General features: G+C 47.8%; 1 protein-coding gene across 1 annotated transcript in view; it reads right to left on the bottom strand.

The window, feature by feature from the left end:
• The window catches only part of RTN4R (reticulon 4 receptor), a 193,972-nt gene extending 167,614 nt beyond the window's left edge, over positions 1-26,358 (bottom strand). The window contains exon 1 of the mRNA XM_090062528.1: positions 25,969-26,358. Within this exon, the coding sequence (XP_089918654.1) occupies positions 25,969-25,990 (22 nt within the window). The 5' untranslated portion in view covers positions 25,991-26,358. The remainder of the gene's footprint in view (positions 1-25,968) is intronic.
• Positions 26,359-27,055: the final 697 nt, after the last annotated feature.

Raw genomic sequence — 27,055 nt, 5'->3', positions numbered from 1 at the left:
TTCAGTGTAGGTGCTTGAACTACCTCTGATGGCAGGCTGTTCCAGACCTTGGGGGCTCAGACAGTAAATAAATTCTTCCTTATTTAGTTTATCAATTTCCTCTACAACTTCATCTTCTAAAACCTTGCGGCAATTAATTCCACAGGCTTGTCAAATTGCCTAGTATAACCATTTTTCCCCACAAGTTTTCCATGTGTTGCTGTTTATTTTAGCTGAATGCCTCCTATGGTACTGGGAGAGTAGGCGAATCCACCCTATATACTGTTCATCATTGCACTTCCCTCTGCAGTATCCCCTCTTATTCATTTCCTCTTTACTTCAAACAGTCCCAAGTCTGTTTGATCTCTCTTCATCATGAGCACTCTTCCAATCTCAAATAATTTTCTGTCCCCATGTTTTTGCTAGGTCTTTTTTGAAATAAGGTGTCCAGAAGTAAACACAATGGGTGCCTATACATGTGCAGCAAAGCTGCTTTGACACACTGTAATTACAGCACACTACAGTGCTGGAGTGTAGTAATTACCATACTCCAGCAGACTCCAGCATTGCATGCATCAGCATCCCCACACTGAAAAATGGTGGTGGGGGTGCTTTAACTAAAGTTCATTTGATGAGCTTTAATTAAAGTGCCCCCGCTGCCATTTTTCAGTGTGGGGACACCAATACATGTGACGCTCCACTCATTACAGCAGCACTGTAATTAAAGCTCCCCACCAGCTCCCAGAGAACCTGATATTCCAAGAAAGGATGTACCACTGATTTCCTCTTCTACCTATGGAGTCAACACCACATTTAAATTCTACAGGCTGGAGGTGCAATGTTCATTCACAGAGCCATATACTCCCATCATACCCAGATCATTCCAGTGTTTTCATATGTCTGTCTCTATTTATTGCTTCCTGCTTTTCTTAACATGGATGTCAGACTCACTGCTTTAATTCCTAGGATCTCTCCTAGAATGTTTTAAAGGGAAGGTAAACACCTACTATGTTCTCACCCTCTGGTACAACAAGAAGCATGCCTAATATTAGTTAGCAGCTCGGCCACTTTAATAGTCATTCAATAAAATGGATGGAGAGCAGCAGGTAAGTTCCTGCCCCATTGGGAAGAAAGGTGCAGGCTAGAACCAGGGCCTGCTTCCTTCCAGAATAACAAGCTTCCCACTGAATCACACATCACATAGCTTGGGCTCTTCCTCTTGCCTCCGCATATCTCCATCTCTTCACCCAAAGAATCAGCTTCCAAAATAAAATAAAATAAAAAAGGAGTGCTGGAGTGGGGAACTAGAAACTGCCTGACTTGTGGCTTGGTAGTTAGAGAGAACACTGTGCCTAGGAACTCAAGTCTCCTACACAAGAGCCTTGAACCTGGGTTTCCTGCATGCTGAGGAAGTGTTGTAGCCTCATAACTAGGGATCTGGATTTTCCATTTACCACAGAAAAACTGAGTAAACCATGAATTTTACCTTTGGAAGCAAACATTTCTCATTTTACCAGAGAAACCCATGGATTTGGCAGTTTTATGACAAGCTCTTGGCAACCCGGCAGAGTTCCAGCCTGTAGGAGGCAGAGGGGAGTGGGAGGAGAGGAGTCAGGCAGGAAGCGCCATGTGTATGTATAAGCACATGACCCCAGGTAGCCTGGAGAGCAGCTCCCACAGGTAAGTGAGGTGGGGGGTAGGGGGATTGAGGCCCCCAGAGGGAGGAAGTTGAGCATGCCTGGGACTGTTACCCAGCTGGGCAGTGGCTGGGACTTAGGGCTGCAATGCGCAGCCACAAGACCCCAGTGGGGAGTGAGATGAGGCCGTGGGCAGCTCATCTGGGGGTCTGGGCCACCTTCCCACCACTACTCACACTCCCAGAGGATGGGGGGACCCTTGCCACCCAGATCTGTGCACAGAGCAGGGGCTGCATACCGCCTACTTCAGGCTCACGCTCCCCACCCTGCTGCCCTCCCACGGGGCCTCTGGAGCGAGGCAAGTGTAACCTAGCACTGCAAACAAGAGCAGAGCCACACAGGAAGCTGCCTGCAACTGCAAGTTTCATGCTGCTCTTGTCCCTTGCGCACAGCTCCATGCTGCTGCCCCTGCTGCAGCAGCGCAGGCAGGGGACACCTCGCCAGGGCAGCACAGAGCTCACAGCAGCAGGCAGCTTCCTGCTCGGCTCTGCAAAGGTAACATAGAAGGTATAAGAATCTCAAGCTGTGGAGCCTTTCAGCCTTACCCAGGCCACAGACTCAGGGGAAGGCAGCTGGCTAAAGGCAACTGGGGTCTCTGTTGCACAACACTCTTCTCTAATTACCATCCTAAGACACTAGCTGCAGGGAACCCATTTCCTGATATTTTATGCTGTATGGAACTGCAGACACTCTAAGCTCCAGCTGAAGAAACTAGTTATAGCCAGAAGCCAGGAAAGGCACTCCTGGATGAAGCAGGAGGTCAACAACTCAAACACTGCAGCTGGAGTCTGCAGAGGACTGGATTAAGTATTAATAGCATTTGTGTTTAATAGGGAGCCATGAGAGCTCAGTGAATGGTATACAAATTTAAATCTTCCAGCTACAGGAGTAAGTAGATTACATCTCCATAGCAAGTCCCTACTATACTGAGCTGGCACCAGGGACAACAGAAAAGGAGCACTGTGCACCCCACAAAATAAAAGCAGAGGGCGGCAATCAGCACTAACGTAAGGGAGGGTTTAGGAGCAGAGTCCAGTGGGTAAGGGACAAGGCAGGGCCCTACCTTTGGGAACTGAATATAGAAGAACATGGTAGATATGTGTCTGGGAACAAGGGAATGGGTTGAGACTGGATACAGAGAACCACCTGGACAGGACTGTCTCTGCCCATTACAGTCCATCCCAAGGGCCCATTCTTGAGCTGACTATGTAAGGCAGTGAGTGAGGCAGGCTCCCTTGCAGGTGGTAGTGTTGGTATGATCACCTCTGTTTAGCACAGAAGGACTTTCCCTCTCCAAAACAGCAATAGGATCAAAGACGGATTTGCTACTGGAGCCTTAAGAGGCTTCAAGTTAGCACTGCAGAGGGAAGGAGAATGTGCTGGAAAGTCCAGGATGCTCCTCTGATAGCACAGTCACAGACACTTATGCAGATGTGATGAGGCAGCAAGTCAAGAAGCAATGCATTATTCACCTGCAGCAAACTCCTGCTCCATGAACCAATCAGTTAGCAGCTCCTCACATGAGTAGAGGTAGAATAGATCCAGCAGCTGCATGGGTTGGGAACAGATGGGTCAATGCCTGGGCACCTAAATGGGAATGATCTGAGAAGGTGAGTGTTCAAGGCAGTGCACAAGGTAACACTGCATGCACTGGTCTCAAGGGTAGCCTTTGTCCCAGATAACCAAAGTCCCAGAAATACACAGTTCCAACTGCCCCTCAGCTGGAGGGAAGTCTTGGCTTTGAAGGAAAATCCAACCCTCCCTCCTACTCCAAGGCTGTTTAGACGTAGAACTGCAGGAGAACACATAGCCCTGAATGCAGGAAGACCCCACACAGTGCAAGGGAGGAAGGTGCCAGTTCATTGGTGGGGCAGAGCCAAGCCCATGAAGAACATACTGGAAAAAAGCAACTTAAGCCATTGGGAGGTCCCATCCAGGGAAAGAGGGTCCTGGCTAGTGCCCCATTACACTTCAGTCCCAAACCTCTGTGCAGCCTGGAGCTCTCCAGAGCAGGGATGGAACCTGTTCAGCTCTTCCCATGAATCCCTCACTGACATCCTATTCTTCTAGCTCTATCCTGGCCTCCAACCAGTGCTTCACTAGGCTACAAAAGATCCCCTGCTTGTGAAACCCATTTTAAAAGTATCCTGAAAAAGGAGGTGCCATGTTCCTTGTTCCTCCAGAGCAGGGTATCAAAATCATCTGGGACACACAGTCAGATCAGGACTATGGGGCTCCTTGTGAGCCAGATATAGCCCAGGCCATGGGGGTGACTGTCATAGCTGCCAGGGCAGCAGTGGCAAGGGGCTCCAGAGGCAGCAAGAGGTCTGGCAGTGGTAGTGAGGGGTTCAGAGGCAGCAGTAGGTCTGGAGATGGTGAGAGGCCGGAGGTCTTCCAGTGGTGGAGGAGGGCTTGACCACAGCAGTAAGTCTGGTTTTGGCAGTGGTAGGGGTGAACAAAGCTTGCCATTGGTGGATATGGCCAGCTGGGCCCAAGGGCTCTGAATTCCATTATAGGATGTACCCCCAACTTCTGGTGGCCCACTAGTAGCTCAGCTGTATTTGGCCCACAGACTACATGTATGACATCCCTGCTCCAGAGCAATAAGGGCCTGCATCCTAAGCCAAGAATGGGCCTGGACCAAATAGGTCATCTCTGTGTCCAACTTCCTCATTCAAGTATAGTTCCTGCCAGTGGTTTCCCACAATCCATCATTGTTTGTGTGGTTTGCGTTAGAGCTCAGTTATTGTTAAGTGCTGTAATTACAGTTATTAATTCCACCCTCCTTTCATGAGATATTAGCAGCAAATTGAAAGAAGAGGAGGTGGAGGAGCTCCTGCTCCTAGTAATTCCTTTTCTATAAAAAACTGATGTACACACTTCAAGGCATGCAAGAAACCACCACAGCCATGTGTTCCTAGAGCAATATGCCCAAAATTTTGGATGAAATAAGGGGACTTCTTCCCAGATAGTTCTAGTGAACCCTGTGCCTTAGGCTTCTGCCATGCAAATTCCCCACCTCTGTCTCTGCTACCACGGTGAGAAGTGAGAAACTGCCAAACCACAGGTTCTTGTTTTGAGCTAGGAGACCTAGCCAGTTTAAAGAAATGTCCCTGCTGACCAAACCAAACCAACCTTTGCTTGTACCATAATTTAAGAGCAAAAGTAAAGTGACCCTAAAAACAGCTGGCACAAAATTTTCTTAGAGGCCACTGAACTGTTTGTCAAGTCACAGCAGATTAACTAACAGTCTGAACTGAAACAGGTTTGAACTAGGGCACACCAGTATGGATTTGAACTGAAAACTAAGGTATTTAAAAGCCACCTTCCATTTACCTCATGGAAAGAGCATACACACAGGAGGTTATCACGGAGTAGCTGATACAGTAGAAGTTCAGATCCTAGTTTCTCTCATAATAGGGGATTAGGAACAGAGTTAAACTAAGCTTAAATAAAGGTATCCATACAGATTTACAAACTATATGGTTCTGAAAAAACTGCATAACATCTAACCTCACTATTCCTTCACCTTTGTCTTCAGACAAGAGGATAAAAAGGGCCTTGCAGTTTAGTTCTTGACAGCTACGACCATCAAAGAAATGGGACCAATTTTCTTTCTGGACAATATATGGTATAGCTGCAAACTCTCTTCTGAGCCCAGCAACAACTCTTTTGGACTGACAATGATTCACATGGGAGAAGATGCAAGGCCTTTCCCTGCCTGGATTTAAGACAGAGAAAAAGTAGCAGGATGTAAGTCACATGGTTCTCAGGCTAAGTACAGATAGTCAAAAAGCCTGAGGCTGAATCGATAATATCTTCACAGGTTAATCTAAACTGCAGAGCTTGAACCAATAAGCAAGTGAAAAGACATTCACTTTTGATTCTAGAAATGCAGCCACATGCCTGTAGTAGCCCCAGCTAGAAGCCAGGGGTGCTAGAGCATGCCTCCCTGTTCCACAGGAGCAGACAGCATGGGCCAAAGCTATCCTGCCCTCCCTCCAGGAGACGGTAGGGGAGGAGTTTCAGGGAAGTTGCAAAGCATCCTGGGATGCTGAGGGACTGAGTTAATTTGAATCTGGAGAGGATCTGGGACAGAAGTTCAATACACAGATTTAACCTAAATCAGTTAAATCTGATACTACATTCGTCCAGGTGTACCTTAAACCCATTTTGACTATTTTGAAAGTGGTTTAAGTGCACTGAACTTCTGTTGTATTACAGATCTGAACTGGTTTACAATCACTGATACCAGTTTGTGCATCATTTCTGTCCCTGTGAGCTTTGATCAAGGAGGTTCTGCTTAGATGTCTGACTTTGCCCCAGACCAGGATAATTCCAGCATGCAATGTAAAACACTATAAATGTCAGTGGGAAGGTGCCAGGAATTGTCTAGCAAGTAGAACCCAACCTGAAGTGCAGCAGGAAAAGGAACCTTGGCTACACAGTTTATAAGAGCTAAACAGAATCTTTGATTAAATGCAAGCAGCAGCCAACCACCCCTACAAGTCTATAATGCCCCACAAATTTTAATCAAGAACTGCCTCCTTCAATGCACAGATCTGTAGTGAAGCTCAGACATGAAAAATAGCTTGTTCCCAAAAGTCTGTCTAACTTGATCCTAACCATGCAGTTGGTCCAATAAAAGGTATCCCCAAAAAACATTTTTCCTTTTGCATAATTTCTGGACAATCATGGCTACATCACTCTAACACTGACTTCAGTACAATCAAGCCTGATGGTGATTCACAGGGAATCCAGTGACTTCCTTTCCAACAGGTCTCTCAGCTCCATTGATCTCACTGGTCAAGCTTCCAAGCCTGATTGTTCTTTATCCAGTCTAATGCCAGGTGGCATCTGATGAGCTGCAGTTCAGCCTGTTTGTTCTGGGCAAGACTAACATCTGAAGCTCGATTAAGGATTCCTTGTGATAGTTAAAGTGGGGATGGACCAAGCAGACAAATCTGCATCCTCAGACTGTACTCAGGCACCTACTGGACTGGGCACTCTCTAGAAAGCACAGGTCACGCTAAAGGAACACACTGAGAAACAAACAGTGTGACAGGCAAGCAGTCTGGTAAATATCCAACTCCATTCTAGATAGATTAGAGCAGATTGTGGGGAGCAATCCAGCACAAGCTATGCATGAATTAGCCATGCAGGGCTTCTCCCTGGACAAGTCCTGTAATCTTGTAGGAGAATGCTATGGGAGGGCAAAATAGGGCACTACAGATCACCCCTAATCCCATACCTTCATCCATTACCAAGTCTTAGCAGTACTCATGGCTAATCTGGGAATAGAGTACAGGACACAGAGCATATGCAGGACCTGAGCAGCCTTTTCAGGCTGCTGCTGCTAGATTCCCACATCCACAGCTGGTCCTATGGTTACTGCCAGTTCCCAGGTCATGGCTCCTTAAAATGCATAGAATCCCAGAGTTCCAGGAGCTTTCCAACACGCCCCCCCCAACCAGAATAATATAAAAGTAGGGCAGAGCCCCCCAGCTGCAGGGAGCCATATGCCATCAGGCTGGGCCAACTCCATGCCATCATGTGGGACTCCTGACATCTCAGGCTGGAGTCATGGGAGCTGCATATGATCAGACCAGGTCAGGCTGAGTGGGCTCTGTGCCTCCATGTGCAGCTCCTGGTAGTGCTGGGAGTGCCATGTGAAGGCATGGAGCTGGTGCAGCCTTTTGGCATGGAGCTCCCCATGGGCTTCAGGCACTCCAGCTGGGGGACTCTGCCTGTGGCAGACCACGAGCTTCACGAGGGCCTGTCACCTGCTGCTGCTGCTGCTGGTGGAGGGGGCTGTACAACATGGGGGAAGAGGGTGTGTGGAGGTGAGGCCACATGCACACACCTCTTCAAACCCACACATACACATCAGTGGTGACATGCAGTGGGTGCTCAGGGGTGCATGTGCAACTCCTGAGAGCGCTGGTGCACCCTCTGACAGCCAGTGCTCCCCACTTAGGCTATGGGCAGGGGTGCTGGTCGGAGTGCCGGTGCCCCCCCTGCAAGTGCCGGCTGGGGAGTGGGGACACCAGGTCACTGACTGGCTGCTGGGGGGCATGTGCCACCCCTGACTCAAAAGGCATCAGTCGCCCATGACACACATCACCGCTCCCCGCCCCCCCCCTCCAAAACACACATGCTTGTGGTCCGCCCACATGCCACGAGCTGGGGGGGGCTCTGCCTGCTGCAGACCATGAGCATCCTGAGGGTCCACCACCTGCTTCTGCTGGTGGTTGGAGCTGTACACCATGCAGGGGGGATGTGGGGCGGGGGCACAAGAAGTCAAGAAGTGGGACTACCCTTGCAGCCCTCGATAGCTCACCAAAACTCATCAAGCTACCCTCCAGCCAAAATAATTGCCCACCCCGATCTAGTCCAACTTCTTCCTAAGGTAGAATCTTTCCTATCCAAACCATCCCAAGCAAATGTGTGTCTAACTTATTATTAAGACTACACAGACAACCCTGTCAGATAACCACAAGGCATAGCACCCTAACCTGCCACAGGTAAAGCAGGGGGACAATGGCAACCAGTGTCTTGCCAACTCCAATACAACACTCATAAATTAAGATCCTCCACAGCCTTCTTCTACTCCCTAGTCTACTTAGAAAGCTGTTCTCACTTCCTAGGCTATGCAGGTCATGTAATAGGAGTCTGACAAATAGATGTGCACACAGGGGGGTAAGCTGTGCATAAGAAGTGGCTGGAGAGTTATATATAGGGACCTGCTTAACTTGTGGTGAGACTAAGTCATTTTTGTGGCTTGCTTGCAGCATGAAGGGCTGATTTCACTGGCATTTCCTGGTGGCCCATCCCTCACTGCAGATTGGCAGAGAGGCCCTGCCACTGCTGCAGACAGTAAGTCACAGCAAGCATGTGAGACTGGCTGCAGGGGTTTCCACATTGTCTAAGTATCATGATAAGGACTGGGAGATTCTAAAACACCATATTCTAACCGTTATATTCATATAATTATTGTTATTGTTCATAAGATGGAGGGGGCTGGGTTGATTTTGTGGGAAATCACAGCCAATGCAATATTTCCCAGCAATTGCAGATAGCGCTGGTTTTCGTGGTTTCCACAAAAACCATGAAACTGTAAGTTGAGTCCTAGTTATAAATGCATGGAGAAGAGTGGATGACTCATGAACGCAGGGAGGGAAAGAATAGAACTGTGTTTCTGTTTCCCATGTGGCCCTGCAGAAGGCATGCATGAGGCCTCCACTCTTGGGAAAGTTACAGCCATGATGTTCCCAGTTATAAGAATAGTGGTCACTCAGAACGATGTGTCCCTAGCATTCCCAGACAGGAGCAGCTTCATTTTTAATCAGCATTGATAAAATCATAAAAAAATTAGGGTTAGAAGGGACCTAAGGAGGTTATCTAATCCAACCCAACTATATCATTCCAGCCAGGGCTTTGTCAAGCCAGGTTTTAAAAACCAAGTATGGAGATTCCACCACCTCTCTAGGCAATGCATTCTAGTGCTTCACCACCTTTCTAGTGAGAAAGTTTTTTTCCTAATATCCAACCTAAACTTCCCTTTCTGTGACTTGAGATGATTGCTTCTTGTTTAGCCATCTGTCACTGAGAAGAGTCTAGCCCCATCCTTTTTGGAACCATCCTTCAGGTAGTTAAGAACTGTTATGATATCCCCTCCCTCAGTCTTCTCTTTTGCAGACCAAATAAGCCCTAGTCCCTCAGCCTCTCCTCAGAAGTCATGTGTCCAACCTCCCTATTTTTGTTGCCTTCCACTGAACTCTTTCCAACTTGCCCACATCCTTTCTATAGTGGGGGGCCCAAAACTGGACACAGTACTCCAAATGTGGCCTTACCAGTACAGAATAGAGTGGAATAATTACTTCCCTGAATCTGCTGCAAACACTGCTACTAATGCAGCCTGGTACACCATTAGCTTTCTTGGCAACAAAGGAACATAGCTGGCTCACATCCAGCATACTGTCCACTGTAACCCCCAGGTCCTTTTTTGCAAAGCTGATGCTTAATCAATTGGTCCCAATCCTGTAGCAGTGCATGGGATTCTTCTCTCCTAAATGCAGGAATTTGTACTTGTCTTTACTGAACCTCATGAGATTTCTTTTGGCCCAATTTGTCTAGGTCACTGAATCCTAGCCCTACCCTCCAGCATATCTACTCCCCACCAGCTTGGTGTCAGCTACAAACTTGCTTAGGGTGCAATCCATCCCAATTTCCAGATTGTTAATAAAGATATTGAACAAAACTGGCCCCAGGACCAAGCCCTGGGACATTCCACTTGATACCTGCTGCCAACTAGATCTCCAGCCACTGATCACTACCCATTGAGCCTAATGATCCAGCCAGCTTTCTATCCATCTTACAGTCCATTCATTCAGCCTATAGCAGCTTCAGTTTGCTTGCAAGAATGCTGTGAGAGACCTTATCAAATTGTGCTGCATGTATAAATCAGATTGATGCATATGTATAAATGATAGGGTTGGTGCTGACTGCTGCTTCCCAGTGGAAACTCAACAGTGCTGTGCAGATCTGGCGAGTCACAATTACTACCAACTCCCCTTCTACATTTTCCTGCCTGCCCCAGGGAACAGATGTTGCTCAGCTAAATAGCCCTAACAACATCTGATGAAGTGAAGTGTTGCTCACAAAAGTTTATGCATCTGTAATTCAGTTTGTCTATAAGGTGCACCTCTGCTCTGCCTTCTGCTTGACTTCAGATTAACCTGGGTAACTACCTCTCCCCACCCTAAGTAATTGAAATTCTGCACAACAAAAAAAAAATTGGAATGAATTCTCCATCTCATGGCCTGGCCCCACATTATGCCCAGCCAGCCTATGTGTCTTTTCTGAATTATTAGGTTATAACCAGGCAACCTGCCCAATGCCCCCTGAAAATGCATGTGTGGCAGGAAGACACATTTGGGAATAAGCAAGCAAGGCCCGTATGTGAACTCTAGAAGGGGCTGGGGATGTAGTGAAATTAGAAAAGGTACAAAGAAGGGCAACAGAATGGCAGTGGTATGGAGTAGCTGCTGTACTGGGAGCGACTGAAAAGTCTGGGACTCTTTAAAGAAAGGAAAGGGCTGAGGTGGACATGAGAGGTCTATACAAACAGAAGGGTGTGAACAAATGGATAACAAAACTGCTAGGGTCTTGTCACACACAACACAAGACATGTTTGATTTAGGTCATAGTAAGCATTATCATGCACATTAAAAATTAGAATGTTTTCTGAGCAGCCACATGGCAGTGTTTACTATGATTTCTAAGTGCAATGTGCAACACGGTGCAGAACCACATGAAACTGAGTCAAGACTGGTGGGGTGCCAGGGTTGGGATCAACAATCAGTCTCAGGACTGCACTGAAGCTGGTGTCACACTGGGTGGCCAGGTCTGGGGCCACTCAGGGATCAAGATGCCAGATGATGACAGGAGAAACAATCAGTTTGTCAGGGACAAACTGGAGCAGGAAGCCAGGAAGCTAATTTGAGAACTGGGCCTGGGGACAAGCCAAGCCAGGAAGTCAGGAGACCAGACACAGAGAAAGCCAGGTTGCAAAGCTAATCAAGCATAGAACAGAGTCAGAGCACAAGACAGAGGGAACAGCAAGACAGTCTTCCTTTTGAGTCTTGTCACCCAGACACTTCCTTTCCAGGTCCAGGGCTTGTATGTGGGAACCAAAGGGTCAGCCAGCCCTGGGTGCCCACTCCAGTACCAGTAAGTGGTTGGAGAGTTAGGCTGTGTGGGAGGTTTCAAGACAGCCCTGACCAGCCTGGGTGAGCAGGTGTAAGGTGAGAGGATGAGTGGCCATGCTGGTGAGGCCTCAGATGTGAGGCTCTCGCTGACAGCCAGTTTAAGACTCCAGTACAACGCCAGGGCTGCAAATGACAATTAGCTGATTTTTTTTCAATTTCAGACACAGCACCACACCAGAGCCAGTTCAAGACTTCGGTGCAGTACTGGGGCTAGGACTGACAAAAAGCAAGCTGTGCTGGAATATCTCTATGGAGTGATCAGACAATAACTGCACACACATTACTTGATATGAGTTGGAAATACTCCTTCCTTGAAAAGTCCTAATGAACACCTTGGCACATGTCCTACTGCTTGAACATGGACACACTCGCATTTTAAATGCAGTTAACAAGTCCTCAGTGTAATGTATAAGGCCCTTAATTCACAGAGTCCACAAATAGAAAAACTAGGGGGCACACTGAAATTAACAGAAGACAAGTTTAAAACAAGAGAAAGAACTCTTTTCTACAGAGCATGTAGTTAACTTGTTCCATAAGTCAACCTTGTTGCCAAAGGGGGTTGTAGAGCCAGACAGTATAACCAGGTTGAAAAAGGTATTAGACAAATTAATGGAAGACAGATCCATTGGGAGCTATTAAGCAGAACAGTGACTGATCTGATATCCCTAAACTAGTGATGGCTGATGCCACTGTAGTAGCAGATCCAGGATGGCTATTTAAGTGGCAGAAATCTCACTATTCACACATTTACCTGCCAAGACCAAAGCTCTCAGCAGCCAAGCAGAGGCAAAAAGATGGTAAAACCACATCACCACTATGAGGCCTGCAGCCTTGAACCCAGGGTCTTAGCCTAACCAGCATAGCTGCCTGCCTAAACCTGCCACCAAAGACTAGATGAGGCCTACCTGAAGTCTTCATAAGTGCCCGAGTCTACACTCATTCCCTGATACCCGAGTGGCTGGCTCCTGCAGCCAGACCTTACACCAGATAGGGGAAAAGAATGGGAAGTGTCTGGACAATAAGACTTGTCCTGACCTAAGGATGTACCTGTCATGACTCTGCCTGCTTGCTTTCCTCCTGGTTTCCTAACTTGGCTTGTTCATGGCCCCACCAAATCCCAAGACCTCCTGGTCAATCTCCTTCTAGCTCTGGTCAAGCTTGGCATCCAGCAGACTTCCAAAAGGCTTTTGATCTAGTATCCTATGATGTTCTAGCAAAAAAATTGGAGGATTGTCAGCTTAACTCTAAGACAGTCAGGTGGGTGAGAAACTGGCCGCATGATAGGACCCAGAGAGTCGTAGTGAATGGATCCGTATCACCCTGGTGAGAAGTGGGCAGTGGCATTTCACAGGGGTCAGTGCTCGGTCCGGTATTTTTCAACATCTTTATTAACGATCTGGATGCAGGGGTGAAGAGCTCACTGGCCAAGCTCATAGATGACACCAAGTAATGGGGAAGTGTGGTCACGTTTGAAGATAGGCTACAGATATAGGCGGACCTAGACAGACTAGCAAGCTGGACAGAGCGGAATCTAAAGAAGTTCAACGTCAAGAATTGTAAAGTGTTCCACCTGGGAAGAGGAACCCCCAACACACCTACAGGCTTGATGGCACCAAACTATCTAGCACCATGAATGAAAGGGACCTGGGGGTAATAATAGTCCACAGTATAAATATGAGCCAGTAGTGCAATGCTGTAGCCAGTAGGACAAATAATAATCTGGCATGCATCAATCAATGCATCTGCAGCATCTTGCATTTTTCGGTGTTAAACACCATCCAGTTCTCGTCTGCCCATTTTCTGAGCCTGTCAAGGTCAGCCTGGATCGCCCTCCTGTCCTCAGGTATGGATGCTTTACCCCCAAGTTTGGTATCATCGGCAAACTTGGCCAGTCCACTTCTGACACCAATGTCCACATCATTAATGAAGATGTTGAACCATATAGGTCCAAGGACAGGACCCCATTGGTTCTCACCCTGTCCTCAGTACCATTGCCCCTGGAAGGCTCTGCTCCTTTGTGGGATATAGGACTGGCCACCTCCTAGTGTCAAGATCCATCTCTGTTGTAGAGAGGAGACCTTGGGACAGAGTGACAGGCAGGTGCCTCATCCAGAAAGGAACATTTTCATAGTAGCTAGGGTCAGGAGGGACCTGAACAGATCATCTAGCCTGACCCCCTGCCACAGGCAGGAATGAATGCTGGGTTCACAAGACCCCAGACAGGTGTTCATCTAGCCTCTTTTTGAATTCACTCAAGTGGCGAGGACCATTTCCCCAGGAAGTTGGTTCCAGATTCTGGCCACCCCAACTGTAAAATATTGCCTCCTGATCTCTAACCTAAAACCTATTCTCCATCAGCTTATTACCATTGTTCTGCATCACCCCAGGTGGTGCTGGGGAGATTAGGGCTTTTCCTATTTGCTGATGATCTCCCCTGATGAGTTTTTAGGCAGTCACCAGGTCCCCGCTCAGCCTCCTCTTGCCAAGGCTGAACAGGTTCAGGTCCCTCAGTCTCTCCTCATAGGGCCTGTCCTGCTGCTTTCTCACCAAGTGGGTGGCCTTCCTCTGAACCCTCTCCAGGCTGGCCACATCCCTTTTGAAGTGCGATGCCCAGTACTGGATGCAGTGCTTCAACTGCAGCCTGACCAGTGTCACATAGAGGGGGAGTATCACGTCTCTGAACTGGCTTGAGATGCATCTTTGGATGCATGACAAGGTATAGCTGGCCTTGCTGACTGCAGTCTGGCATTGGCGGCTCATGTTCATCTTGGAGTCAATGATGACTCCAAGATCCCTTTCTGCCTCTGTGCTTGCCAGAGGGGAACTCCCCAGCCTGTATGTATGCTGTGGATTCCTTCTCCCAAGGTGCAGCACCCTACATTTATCTACTTTGAAACCCATCCTATTCTCATCTGCCTACTTTTGTAGTCTGTCTAAATCTAGTTGCAGCCTCTCTCTCCCTTCAAGTGTGTCCACCTCGCCCCACATCTTAGTGTCATCAGCAAACTTGGACGATGTGCTTTCAGCCCCCTCGTCCAAGTCACTGATGAAGATGTTAAACAGTGCAGGCCCATGGACTGAGCCCTGGGGTACCCCACTGCTCACACCTCACCAGGTTGAGTACAACCCATCCAGCACTACTCTCTGGGTGCACCCCATCAGCCAGTTTTTTTACCCACCCAACTGTGTAACCATCAATGCCACAGTCGCTTAATTTATTAATGAGAATGGGGTGAGAGAATGGGGTCAGCCCTTGGCCCGGGATTCGTGGTCATCTGGCCAGGTGCCAGACAGTGAGAGCCAGTGTGTCAAAGGCCTGAAAGACTATGTCCACAGCAACACCATCATCCAAGGATTTAGTTACCTGGTCATAAAAGGCAATCAGGTTGGTCAGGCAGGACCTGCCTTTGATGAACCCATGCTGGTTGCCCCTGAGCATGATCTCCCCTGCTGGCCCCCCCACAGATGTGCTCCTTGATGATTTTCTCCAAGATCTTCCTGAGGACTGAGGCAAGGCTTACGGGCCTATAGTTACTTGGGTCTTCCTTCCTCCCTTTCTTAAAAACGGGGACCACATTAGCTAGTTTCCAATCGCCTGGCACCTGGCCAGATGACCACGAATCCCGGGCCAAGGGCTCCACAATGACCCCTGCCAACTCCCTCAACACTCTTGGGTGGAGGGCATCTGGACCTGCGGATTTAAAAATGTCCAGCCCTTCCAGAAGATCCCTAACTACATCTGCACTGACCCAAGGCCTAACAGAGCTATCCCCAAGATTGTCCCTACCTCTGGCAGGAGGGTTGTGCATTTGGTTGTGCAGTGCCTGAATTCCCAGCATTTGTACAGACAAGCCTATGAACTTCATTTCATCAATTTACTGGATACAAAAAATCAGGGACTAAATATAGACATTGGATTTATGACACATTATAACCTGCCTAATATCTGACTCCCCAGGTAACCTCCTCACTTTTTACCAGCTATATTCATTCCCCTTTCTTCACCCACTTCTCACTCATTGACTACAGCAACATTCATTCCCCTCCCCCATATCAGTGTCTCACCTGTTGACTACCTCAATTTACATTTTCAATGACTGGCATATGTACTGGCTTTACTATTCCATCCAGGAAGAGCACAGACCAAATGCAGATGCTTTCTCTGCCTCATGAAGGATACCTGCACCTGAAAGCTTGCAAAGAAAAATGTTTCCAACCAGCTGAGTTGGTCTAATAAAACAATTGGATTTACCCAAAGAACATTATCAGCATTTGTACAGGCATTTCAGACAGAAAGCAATTGCTTCATGAAGGTAAAACCAACTCCAGTGAGCAGGATAGGGACATTATACACACATTTAGAAACCCCTGTGATTCTGCTCAAAGGTTCCTAACCTGTGACTCCCCTCACTCAGCAGATCCAAAATACCCATTTGCAAATACACCAAAGCAAAAGGCTACACACACAGCTTCTAAGCAATCAGCAGCACTACAGCACAGATGTTTGCATGCAGTGTAAACAAACACTGCAAGTGGTAAATAAAAGCTTGCAGTGTGTCTCCCACCTGACAAAATGGGCTGCCGTTGAACTGTTTTGATACTGTGAATTACATGCATGCTTACTATGTATGGACTGATGCCTTTCCTCCAAAGGGAAAGGGACAGACAGCCCTCTAGTGTAAAGCCAAAGCTAACCACGTTTGTGTTAGCATGAATAACATTAAGTAATGAAAGCTGTGCACTAATCTGTGCTTGCATGAGGGAAAAAGCTGCTTCCAGACAGGCACAAAGATATCCTTTTCAGGAAAAACTGCTATCATACAACATTACAGCTGCCTAGAGCTCCCATAAGTTGATACCTATAGACATATCCAAATCAAAAGGTCCCTGCCACTTTTAAGTGATTGTTTTCATCTGTACAGAGAAAGAAACTGCTGACAAAATGGGCATTTCCCATTACAATCTCCAGCGCTGCTTTGTGTCTGAGGAGGGCTGTAACCTTGATAGCCAAGAACGCAGGCATGCAAATAAAGCTCTGAATTCTCCATTTGCTTTGCAGCCCAGAGCTTTAATAATAACTTCCTCAGTGCATGAAAAGAAGAAAGTTGAATTTAGGGTCTCGAAAGACTCTCTCCTCATTAGATTTAGTTCAAGCCCACACCTCTTCTGAGAGTTCATTGCTAAGTTATGCATGGAGCGTATTATATGCAGCTCTCATCATCACTCATGGCCTCAAGAAAGACACACAATTAAAATCAATATTTAAAGTCATCAAACAAGCACACACAAATTTTAACAGCCACACAATTCACTTTGACATAAGTACGCTGGGTGCAGAGTCGAGAGCTGTGCTGCAGTGCCAAGAGCACAATTCTGCCCACAGTCTTCAAAATCTAATGAAAACACACCAGTTTTAAACAGTTTTCCAAATCCAGCGCACAAAATCTGTCACTTTGATGTGAATGCTCCAAGTCTTAGACTAATCAGTCACTTTTACTTTCTCTTTAGTAGCTTAAAGACGCAAATGAACTTCCAGCAATGCACAGCTGCAGGAGAAGAATTTGGCAGCCAGATGGTTCCCAAAAAAACTTTATTCTTACCAAAAAAAAAAAAAATTGAGTTAACCGATTACCCCTACATAGAGAAAGCCATCGGACATGCCAACCAAGTGATTTTCAGTGATGATTTTAAGGACCTGATTTATATTTGTAAAAGCACCACATGTACCTTGGACACTATATAAATAATAAATAGTAATAACAACTGATTGATTAGTAAAAAGCCATATTCTTTTTGGGTCCTCCTTGAAATTCTCTTGCTCTTGTACCAATGTAAAGGAAATGGGAAGCTTTCATATTAAGTGTAAGTATTAATTTGCTTCTATGTTATGGTGCAACATGTAAAAAAAAGAATATGCCACCGTCAAATACAAATAAGAGCAAAAAATCCATATTTACCAGGCCCAGCAAAAGGTAGACCTGTTCAGCTTCCACCTCACTGGGTCTCTGTTTTCTTTCAGAAGAAGACTGGAATAGTCTGAGGCTCCCCACATGTATTTAAAATACTGCAAACTCTGTTTAATTATTGGGCCTATATGGATTCTCTGTTGCCTTTTACCTTCCATGTGGGACTGGAATTCTAGGACAGTGACGCAGGCCTAAAAACAGAATGTTGTTAAACCTTCACAGGTAAACTCCTTGGACAAAAAAAGAGTAGTTACAATTCAAGGCAAAGCAATTTTTCAAATGTGAACTGCAGGTAGGAGGTAATTATAGAAGATATCATCTGGTAAAGGACACTGATTACCTGACGAGGGTGTGCTGGAGAGGGGTTGCCAGATGGTGTGGTAGGTTATAAAAGAAAAGGTTTCTCACCAGTTGTTCTGGAGAAAGCTTGGCAGAAGAGCAGGAGAATGGCAGCATAAAAAGAATTCATGACCTGGAGAAGAAGCTATATGCAAGACAGGCATGCCTTGACTTCTTAGAGGACTCTAACCAAATCCCAAGGAACACTCCAGAGTGGTGCAGAAGCTAACATGGGGAAATACATGTACCATTTCTTTGTCTAGATCTCCTTATTTTTTGGGCTACCTAAAAGGAAGAATATTTAGGTTTTGGAACCCTAGCAAAGCCTACATGTCTGATTAAAGTGTCCATAAAAGGAGGTTTGGGAAAAGATATACTTGAGTATATCTCCCTGGGCCAGGGAGGTCCACAAGTCCAGAGGACCTATAACAGCTGGGCTGTGAAGTGACAACAAGATGTAGAATCTGTGGTCTGGAGGTATTCCAAGAAAGTTTAAAATGTGCAAATCCAGTATGGTAGAACCCAAATATAGAAGTCTGGTAGTGTCCAGCTCTACCTGGGTTGTGGCAAGGGAAATTACAAGTGGTGATATGCTGCAGAACTGTATTAAAATATTAAAATGGAATTCATATATACATTAGAAAACTTTGTTAGGTCTAAAAAAATGTATAGCATTTGTTTACTTTTTAATGTTCAGTCCTTCATTAAGCAATTCTTGGAAACTCTGATATAATTAATCTAAAAGTAGAAGAAGATACGCGAGGTGAGGGGCTAACCATTATTCAGCAAGCCTGGCCAGAGCCACCTGCCCAGTATGGAATCAGACTAGCTGGAGTCCAGAGACTTCAAGTAACTCCCAACAGGGAGCAGATTGAGCAGCTGTCTCTGTCCATGGTGCTAACCCACATCTCATCCAAGCCTCAGAATAAGCAAATTCAGAAGAGCCTGTGTGAACCCAGCTCTATAGGGTTGCATGCCTGATCCAAATCCCTTTTGCTATGAATTATGTTTCAGTCATTTTCAAGTTTCTCTCTAGGGGTCTGAGCCAACATTGACTGAGGGCAATAACCCCAATGTGGTTAGGCTGAGGCACTAGACCAGTGTTTCTCACCTTTTTAGATTCAATACATCCCTTTTAGACTCAAGGCATCCCTTAATAAATGGAAGCTCTTACTTTTCACTCAATTCAACTACCCTGACATAGGCAAGAAAATAAATGTTCCTCTAGTCATATTCACAGCATCAGGTCCACTAGGCCCACAAACCAGGAAGGTCCAAGCCACAAGAATTGTGGGAAAATGCAATAGCAACCTGTACCCTTCATCCCATTTTAGATCAACCCACAGAGAACAAGTGAGAGACACAGGCCTACTGCTACTACCACCTGCTAATGGGATTGAGAGTGCACCCTGAAAACAGTGCTCCACTGTGACTTTCCTCTCTAAATACACCCATAACCAGCAAGCTTCACTCTGTTCTAGAACGAGACTGTTAGGTCTCCAACTCTGGTTCCATGCTCTCTCCCATTGCTGGTAGCCAGAGGAAATGGGGTGTGGTTACAGTACAAGCCATGCAGCCCAAAAAAGAGGTTTTCATTTCCCATAAGCATGGTCATTGCCTCCCAGGAATGGTGCTGTATTAACAACTCCCTTATACCCTGTGTTCCTCAGAGCCACATACAAGGGCTGGTGGTGGCCCTGCTGCTTAGACTAAAAGCTGAAACAATAATCCCCAAGCCTGCACAAGTGCAAACTCCTACTCTAGAATAACAAATATTAGGTGATTGCTAAGCATGCCACGGACCTCTTAAGAGGGAAAAATTGGTATTACTATCCCCAATTTATTTTTGGAGAAATGAAAACTAAAGCACAGGGGTTAAGTAACTTGGTCAATAACACAAAGCAAGTCACTGGCAGGGCTAGGAAAAGAATCGAAAGATATGGTGCAAAGCAGCATCAGACAAAGACTCCCAGAGCTAGTTCTACGCACGCTAACTCACATGAAGTGCAGTATGTAAGCTAACTAGCTATGCTGAAAAGCAGACTTTATAAGCCTGGACACAGCATTGCACTACTGTGCAATCTATGCTGCTTCCAGTTTCAGAGCTAACAAAAACAAAGGTAGCTCAGAGCGTCTCTGCAGAGCACTGCTTTGCACCCCATGGATATATTCTATAGCCCTTTTTTCTACACCCATTCAAAAAAATGGAACAAATACTAGTCTGAGAAAGTGCAGTAAGCACGCTGCTATTCAGCACACAACACGAGGTCACTGCATATGTGGTCTAATTCTCCACTGAACCTTACGGCAGCAAAGCTTCCTGAAAATCTCAGGAGTTCCACTGGCCGTAGAAGTGGGAGAATACAATAGTGACTCAAGAAGACAGAACATGTAATTTGTGCAGGGAACACCTGCACACACAAAGTACAGATAGAGCTGTGCATGCAAGTCACTCCTGCTTCTTTATGCACACACTGAAAAATTTGCCTTTTACTGTCCTAATTTGCTTTTTCATATCAACACCTCACTACTTACTCTCTCCTCGGTCCCTGCAACATGCTGAAGCTGAAATAATAAAAATGGGAAGGAGAGGCACAGATTTGTAGAGTGCAGAATAGAGGGCTCTCAGCTCCCACGCCCGCATATGTCTGTTCTGGCAAAGCTCAAGAGCCCTCTACTCTCAAATCCCACACAAGGGAAGATAGCCCCAGAACGCAATTCAAAGAATCCAAACTCAAAGGCTTCCACAATGACAGGAGGAAGCTGTTCTCATGCAATTCCCAGTTCTCAAAGGCCCCATATTTTAAAGCTGCCTAGTACTACACCTATTTTTTGAGTGGCACAGTATATTCCTGCTACAGTGTGTACCTCCTGGATAAATAAACCCCTTTAGAAACATCAGAGCAGGAGTTTGGCTCTCAGAGATACATCTTAATGCAAGTGAGGAGAGCAGGAAGTATTTCAACTGGGAAGAGAATACATGCCTAATTAAGCCAGTTCCTTTTTTCCCTTTGGTTCCACCTTCAGTTTCCTGTGCAATGTGAATACTGTACCTGCATTGTGATTACAGCCTCTTGAAATAGATATACTGTACAGCACGATGAGAATCAGCAGCTCAGAGTAAATGGCACAGGAGCCCCGCACATTATGTTCATGCTCACTCAGAGCAGAGGTTACAGCTCAACTGATCACAGCCCCCAGTCTCTTTATCGTGTATGGAGTCAAGTTCAATCAGTTCTCTAAAGCAGTGGTCTCCAAACTTTTTTGATCATGCACCCTTATCAGTAAAAAATTTTTGAGCACACCCCCCCCAATATGTCACAATATGCTGAAAGCAAACAAACGAGTGAGGGCGCCACGGTTAACCCCTTCGTGTTGTGGAACTCCCACTCTTCCCTCAGGATACCTCACGTACCGTTTGTGACACGTGACTGTCTGACATACGGACCGAGCGAGGGTGCCAGTGTCAAGCCGTATATTAAATATTAATAAAGCTTAATTTCTTTCTTTCTTTCTTTTTTTTAAGATAAAAAAATAAATATAAATAGAAGTTCTAATATTTTCTTCCCGCACCCCAATGGATCGTCTTGCGCACCCCCACTTTGGAGAGCACTGCTCTAAAGGCCCTTTAGGTCTGGTGCAGCAGCAATTCAAGTTTTCACTTGGGTTCTGAAAGAGTGCTTCAGTCTCAGCACTTTCAATGAGTGAGGAGCTCTTGTTAGCAAACTGGGAAGCAGCACAGCCCAAGGCATCCAGCACATGTGAGAATGAGGCAAGTGGTCCCAGAATTCTTTCAGAAGAACAGGCAGGCTGGATACAGAGAACACAAGGACAAGGATTGCTTGTGTTTGTCACAATGCACTAAGCACCCCTCCCCCCCGGCCCAACACACACACAAGCAGGTGCCTCCTGAGTCGGGGGTAGGGGGGCACTTGCCCCCCCACAGCAGCCAGTCAGCAACGGGGGTGGGGAAGGGGTGAGCTGCGGGCACTTCCAGGCCAGTGCAATCAGCCACGGAGGAACCACAGGGATCCCTTCCCCTGGCGCCCCCACTCCCTGGCCAGTGCTCTCCGGGGGGGCACCAGCCCTCTTGCCTGTTCCCCTGCCCATCACCTAAGCAGGGAACACTGCTGTCAGGGGGTGCACGTGCACCCTTTATGCGTCACCACTGGGTACATCAAATAATATGAGCAACACGACACACTATGTACATATGCCAAAGTATTCCTTATGCCTGTGCCCCCAAAATCTCCATGGTATTCCATTCTGCTCCTCTTTGTTTCTAACTGCCTTGACCTGAGGCAGTTTAAGAGGTCAGAATAGTTGAATCCACATGTAAGTGCTGTTAGATTTGCAGGTTTTCCCTATTCCTCTGACAGAACTAGGGGGGCAAAGTCATGCCTGGCTTGAATCTCCTGAAGTCAAGAGATAAAGATAAGGGTCAGATGACTGCCGCCACATACAAAATCAGCACAGAATTGTAGGCATCTGACTTGTAACTGGACTAAAGCATACACACACTTATCTGTAGAGTTAATAATAGAGAGATAGTTGAGAAAAATCATCTTTCTGTTCCCTGAAGACCCAATGGGATAAGAAACCTTTCTGTAATTTGAGAGCAGGAAATAGTAATTCTACTACTAGAAACCCTGCCTTAATTCAAGCAGAGCAGGTGTCCTTAGGAAAAAGGGGAAAGTTCTCAGTTTTATTGCAAACTGCCCTGTCCTCCCAATACTCCTACACATTCATGCCTACAATTTTCTCCTGCATAGGCTCCCATGAGATTTCAATTTGTGTAAAGCCCAGAGTAGCAAAGAGGTTCATGGAAGTAATTAGCAGAAGATATGGCAGGATTTTCAGATGGGTCTACTGTATCTGTCACCTCTTCTTGGTAAAGGGCATTGAAACAGCATGCTCACAGTCAGTGCTTGGGGGTCATGGTGCCTCTATCTTACTTGTGCTAATATATATATTTTAAAAACAGCCTTTCCCAGTGCTCTTATTGGGGAAAGCATCACCAGTCATCAGGGACACAGCAACATCTGTGCTAATAAAACCCACTATGGCAAGAAGGCAGCACCAAAATGTAAGAACGTGTACAAACCTAAATTACTTCTCAAATAACTTTATACCTATAATCCTGAGTGGTTCTAAAGAGCATCTGTTGCAAGAGAATGCTGCCTAGCAAGAAGAAGGGCCAGCATTCAGGAGACGCAGAGTTCCATGGTACGTCATATAATAAATAGCGTACTGGAAAAAAAAATTATAAAATAAAACATTGTTAAATCTTTCCTTCTCTTCAGAACCATAAAATGCTGCCCATCTAACCACAATGGGATGGTCATAGTCTGGGGGAACTATATTATATGTATATATATAAAATTAACAACTTTGTAAAAGGAGAGTAAATAGGAAAGTGGCCAGCTACCTGAAATGTAAGCAGGATGTGTTAATAAAGGTTTGATGTGTGCTAGCAATGCAGAGTAAAAGCCTCATTTGCCTAACACACCCTGTTGTGTACTTCTGGATTGTAAAGCACTTCAGGCTGCCTGGCAGCAAACTCTGGGAAATTGCAATGTAGGCACAGTGGGAGAGCCACTCTTTAAGGCCTGATCAGGCTAAATGTGTTCTAGGACCCCATTGACTTTACAGTTTCATTTTATCTACTTTCCTCTGCTCAGCCAATAGTTCAGGCTACTAAGCCCCCTGTAGTATCCATCAGAGACAGTCTGTAAAACACCCATGTACACCTACCCCACTACTCTCTAAATATAGCTACTATGGCAGATTTGTTATATTTAATTTCTGTTTGTCCCTTTCCCATGATGCTGATGATACTGGGAGCCTGTGGAGTGTCACCATACATCAAATACATTATGATGCATCAAGGCTGTATACAGCAAGACTGTTTTCCCAGTTTCTTGTACTAAACCCATCCCCTGTGCATCACTCTGCATGTCTAGCATAGCACATCCAACCGACTAACAAAACAGTAAGCAAATAGCACACAGGTTACCATAAGAGCAATTCCAGGAGTCTGTACCAACCCCTCCTGGCCCTCCACCCAAAAAAACCCCAGTCATAGCGAAACCCACAGAATGCTTGAGATGCAAACACTCATGCAGACCTACTGACATTTGTGCACAGGAGCAAAATACATCACATAATATACGGATGTTGAAACAGCAATGCTCCCTAACGGCTCACAGCAAAAGCTGTCACAGCTCCTGAGCTGTTTTCCAAATGTGAATAAACTGGCCATTTCAAGATTAAATACAGTTCCAACTCTCCAAAGCAAATGCATGCCGTTTGAAATGGAGCTGGAATGCCTCTCTAGACCACTACAAATAAATCAGCCAAAGTGTCTCCAAAAAATAACAAGTAATATTTGTGTCACTCGCATAAAAAAGGAAACAACCTACTGCTCTAGAGCCTCCACAAAAACACCCACCTACTCACAAAGAGGTTACCATCCAGAGAGTGAGCTACTGTGTGCTAAGCATTTCCATGGCCAGCAGCCTACACCATACCCATGTTCTAAAATAATTTGATCTCTTTGAATTTAAAAATTGCAACCTGTGAGTTGCATTTGCAGAAATTGACCTGAGTGGCATGTTCATCTGTGACCATTTTGCACATGCAAGGTAGAGGCACATTTTTCAAAATGTAGGTCTCTTTCAAGTTGCATCTCAAGGTGACTAGAAATGTGCAATTTTACAATTTTTTTTACAGGATTTTACAGATGGCTCCACTTAACTGCAAGAGCAACTATCAAGCAACACTGCTTCTAATAAAAACACATCCCCATTAACCCAACCGAGATGCCACATAAAGATTATTGCTGAGCCTATCTGAGCAAAAGAAATAGGGCAAAATTTGCAGTGGAAGGTGAAGCTTTTATTTTAATGGATGGAAGTGCTACACCGGGCTTTCCCGAAAGGCTGGCAGCACTGCATGCTTATTACACACAAAAATCGTTTACACAGTGGAACAAATTCAATTCCTAACCTATGTAACTTGATTTGTTCCTATATGGTTTAGCCTTCATTTAGTCTACTGCCTTTTTACTAGTGGGCATTTAAATGACACAAAATAGGATCAATTAGTTAATTATCTATTGCTTTGGCAGCCTCTGTAAACCCCAACAATCCCTCTTTCTGTTACCACTATATATGAATTCTAGCCTCTTCATATCTGTGGCATTCTGGCAGTCTTTCTTTCTTAGCCTCAGTATGCTTCCTCCACCTTGAGGCAGAGTCCACCCTTGGTGCACTCTTGGTAGAATATCCTTCTGTCTAATCACTGAAAAGAGCATTTGCAAACTTTGCCAACTAAGGGGAACTTGCACTGTAGATTCCCTTTGTCCCAGTCGCTGTCCTTGCATTTGCCATCATCCTCTGTAGGAGCAGAGCCAGTGTTGCCGAAGACCTGCAGTTGTGGGCAGCACCTTTAGATGACCGACCCCCCATCCAGGCTCTCTTCCTGCGCTTCACTGGGATGCGCACCTCTGCTCCCCCCCCCCGCCAACCCGCCTGCCTTTCCCGTTATAGGGCAGCCCTTCTTCCTTGAGCCCTGGCTTCCAGGTCCTCAGAGCTGCTCCTCTTCCCAAAGCCTGCAGGGCTTTTAGAGCAGGGGTGGGGGGCAACAGGAGCCATTCTCCAGCATCGCTCAGCTCCTCCGAGGACGCTGGGGAAGATGCTCGTGCAGCCCTAGGGGCTCACTCCCCAGCCTTGCTCCCCTTCAGCCTCGGCTTCCCGGCCGCTCCTCGCGGTCGCTGCAGCTCCAGCTGCATTCAGAGCAGCTGTAGCACCTTCCTCTGCCTCCCGGCGGGATCCTGCCTTGCCGTGTCGAGAGCCATAGGATGCTGCTTCCAGCAGCTGAGCACCCCCCGCCCCCGCGAGCAGGGAGCGCCCGGCCTGGGGCCAGGGCGCCCTTCACTCCGCCGGAGGCCGGCTCCCGCAGAGGCCGGCCCGGGCCCGGGGGGAGAGCGCTCCGCGGCGCCTGCCCCCTCCGCAAACGCGCCGCTGCCTCCCCCACGCGCCCCCCGGCCCGGGCAGGGGGAGACGCGGCCCGCGGCCCGCGGCCCGCTCCCCGGGGACTGCGGCGGAGGCAGGCAGGAGCGGCCGCCCCGCGCGGCGGGAAGCGAAGTTTCCGGCGAGGAAGTTTTTCTGGCGGCTCGGAAGCAGGGACCACCCCCCGCCGAGGCGCGGCACCCACCTCCGGCGCTCGCCCTCTTCATCTTAGGGGCCGGGGCAGGCACGTCCGGGCGCGCGAAGTCGGGCGGCGGCGGCGGCGGCGGCGTCCTCGCCCGCGCGGGGCAGAGCTTCCTGCAAACTTCAGCCGGAGCGGCGCGGGCGCGGGCGCGGGCGCGGGCGCGGGGCGGGGGCTCTCCCTCGGCCGAGGCCCGCGCTCATTGGGGGGACGAGCAACCCCGGAGCTCGAGTCAGCATCCAGGCGAAGGCTCCCCCCACCCAAGCGCACCCGGGCGGCGGCGGGGAGGGCGGGGGAGGCTGCGCGGCCCCGGCCGGCTGAGCTGGGGCGCGGAGCTGGCTCGGCGGCTGGAGCAGGGATGGAGGTGATGAATGTTTTATGGGATCATGTGGTTTGACGTGAGAGGAATCAGCCTGGATCCGATTTACTGGCTGGAGGAGCGGAGCGCGGCGGGGGAGCGGCGCGGGATGGCGGCCCGGGGGAGGGGCCGCTCCGCGGGGCTGGGGCGGGGGCAGGGCCGGTGGCTGCCGCCGGCCAAGGGCGGACAAAGGCAGAGCCGAGCCCGAGCTGCCCCCCCCCCACCCCCGGTGCGGCCGCCCCGTGCCGGGACGGGCCCGGGGACGCTGGGACCAAGGCTGCGGCGGGAGCGAGCAGCCCGGCCGGAGCGGAGGATGCTGCTTCGCGCCGGGAAGGTGCCGCCTAAAGGACGTTGGGATCGGGCTGCAGCGGCTCAGGGCCGGGCTGCCGGTCCGCTGTGCCCCGCAGGCGCTGCCGCCCCGCGCCTCCCGGGAAGCCTGCGGCGAGGCCTGATCTCCCGGCCGGGGGCAGCGGCCCCCCGGGCCCTCTGATGCCTCCCCACAATGAACCGTGGTCTTTGGCAGCCCGGCGCCTGGCTGGCGGACAGCTCGCGCTTGGAGCAGCCGGACCCGGCGTCCGGGGTCACAGCCGGCTCCCTTCAGCACGAGCCTGGAGTCGGCTCCTTACTCCCCGTTCCCTACTCCTTATTCCCGGTTCCTTTTTCAAAGCTAGTCTGGGCCCAATAGAAGCTTGTTATTAATGAATTACATGTCCTAAAGAGAGAGAATTTCATTAG

Source organism: Crocodylus siamensis, chromosome 9 (genome assembly GCF_052110815.1).
Source record: "Crocodylus siamensis isolate JL-2025a chromosome 9, ASM5211081v1, whole genome shotgun sequence".
Taxonomy (NCBI): Eukaryota; Metazoa; Chordata; order Crocodylia; family Crocodylidae; genus Crocodylus; species Crocodylus siamensis.
Note: the sequence above shows the minus strand (reverse complement) of the source record. Positions and strands in the feature narration are given on the sequence as shown.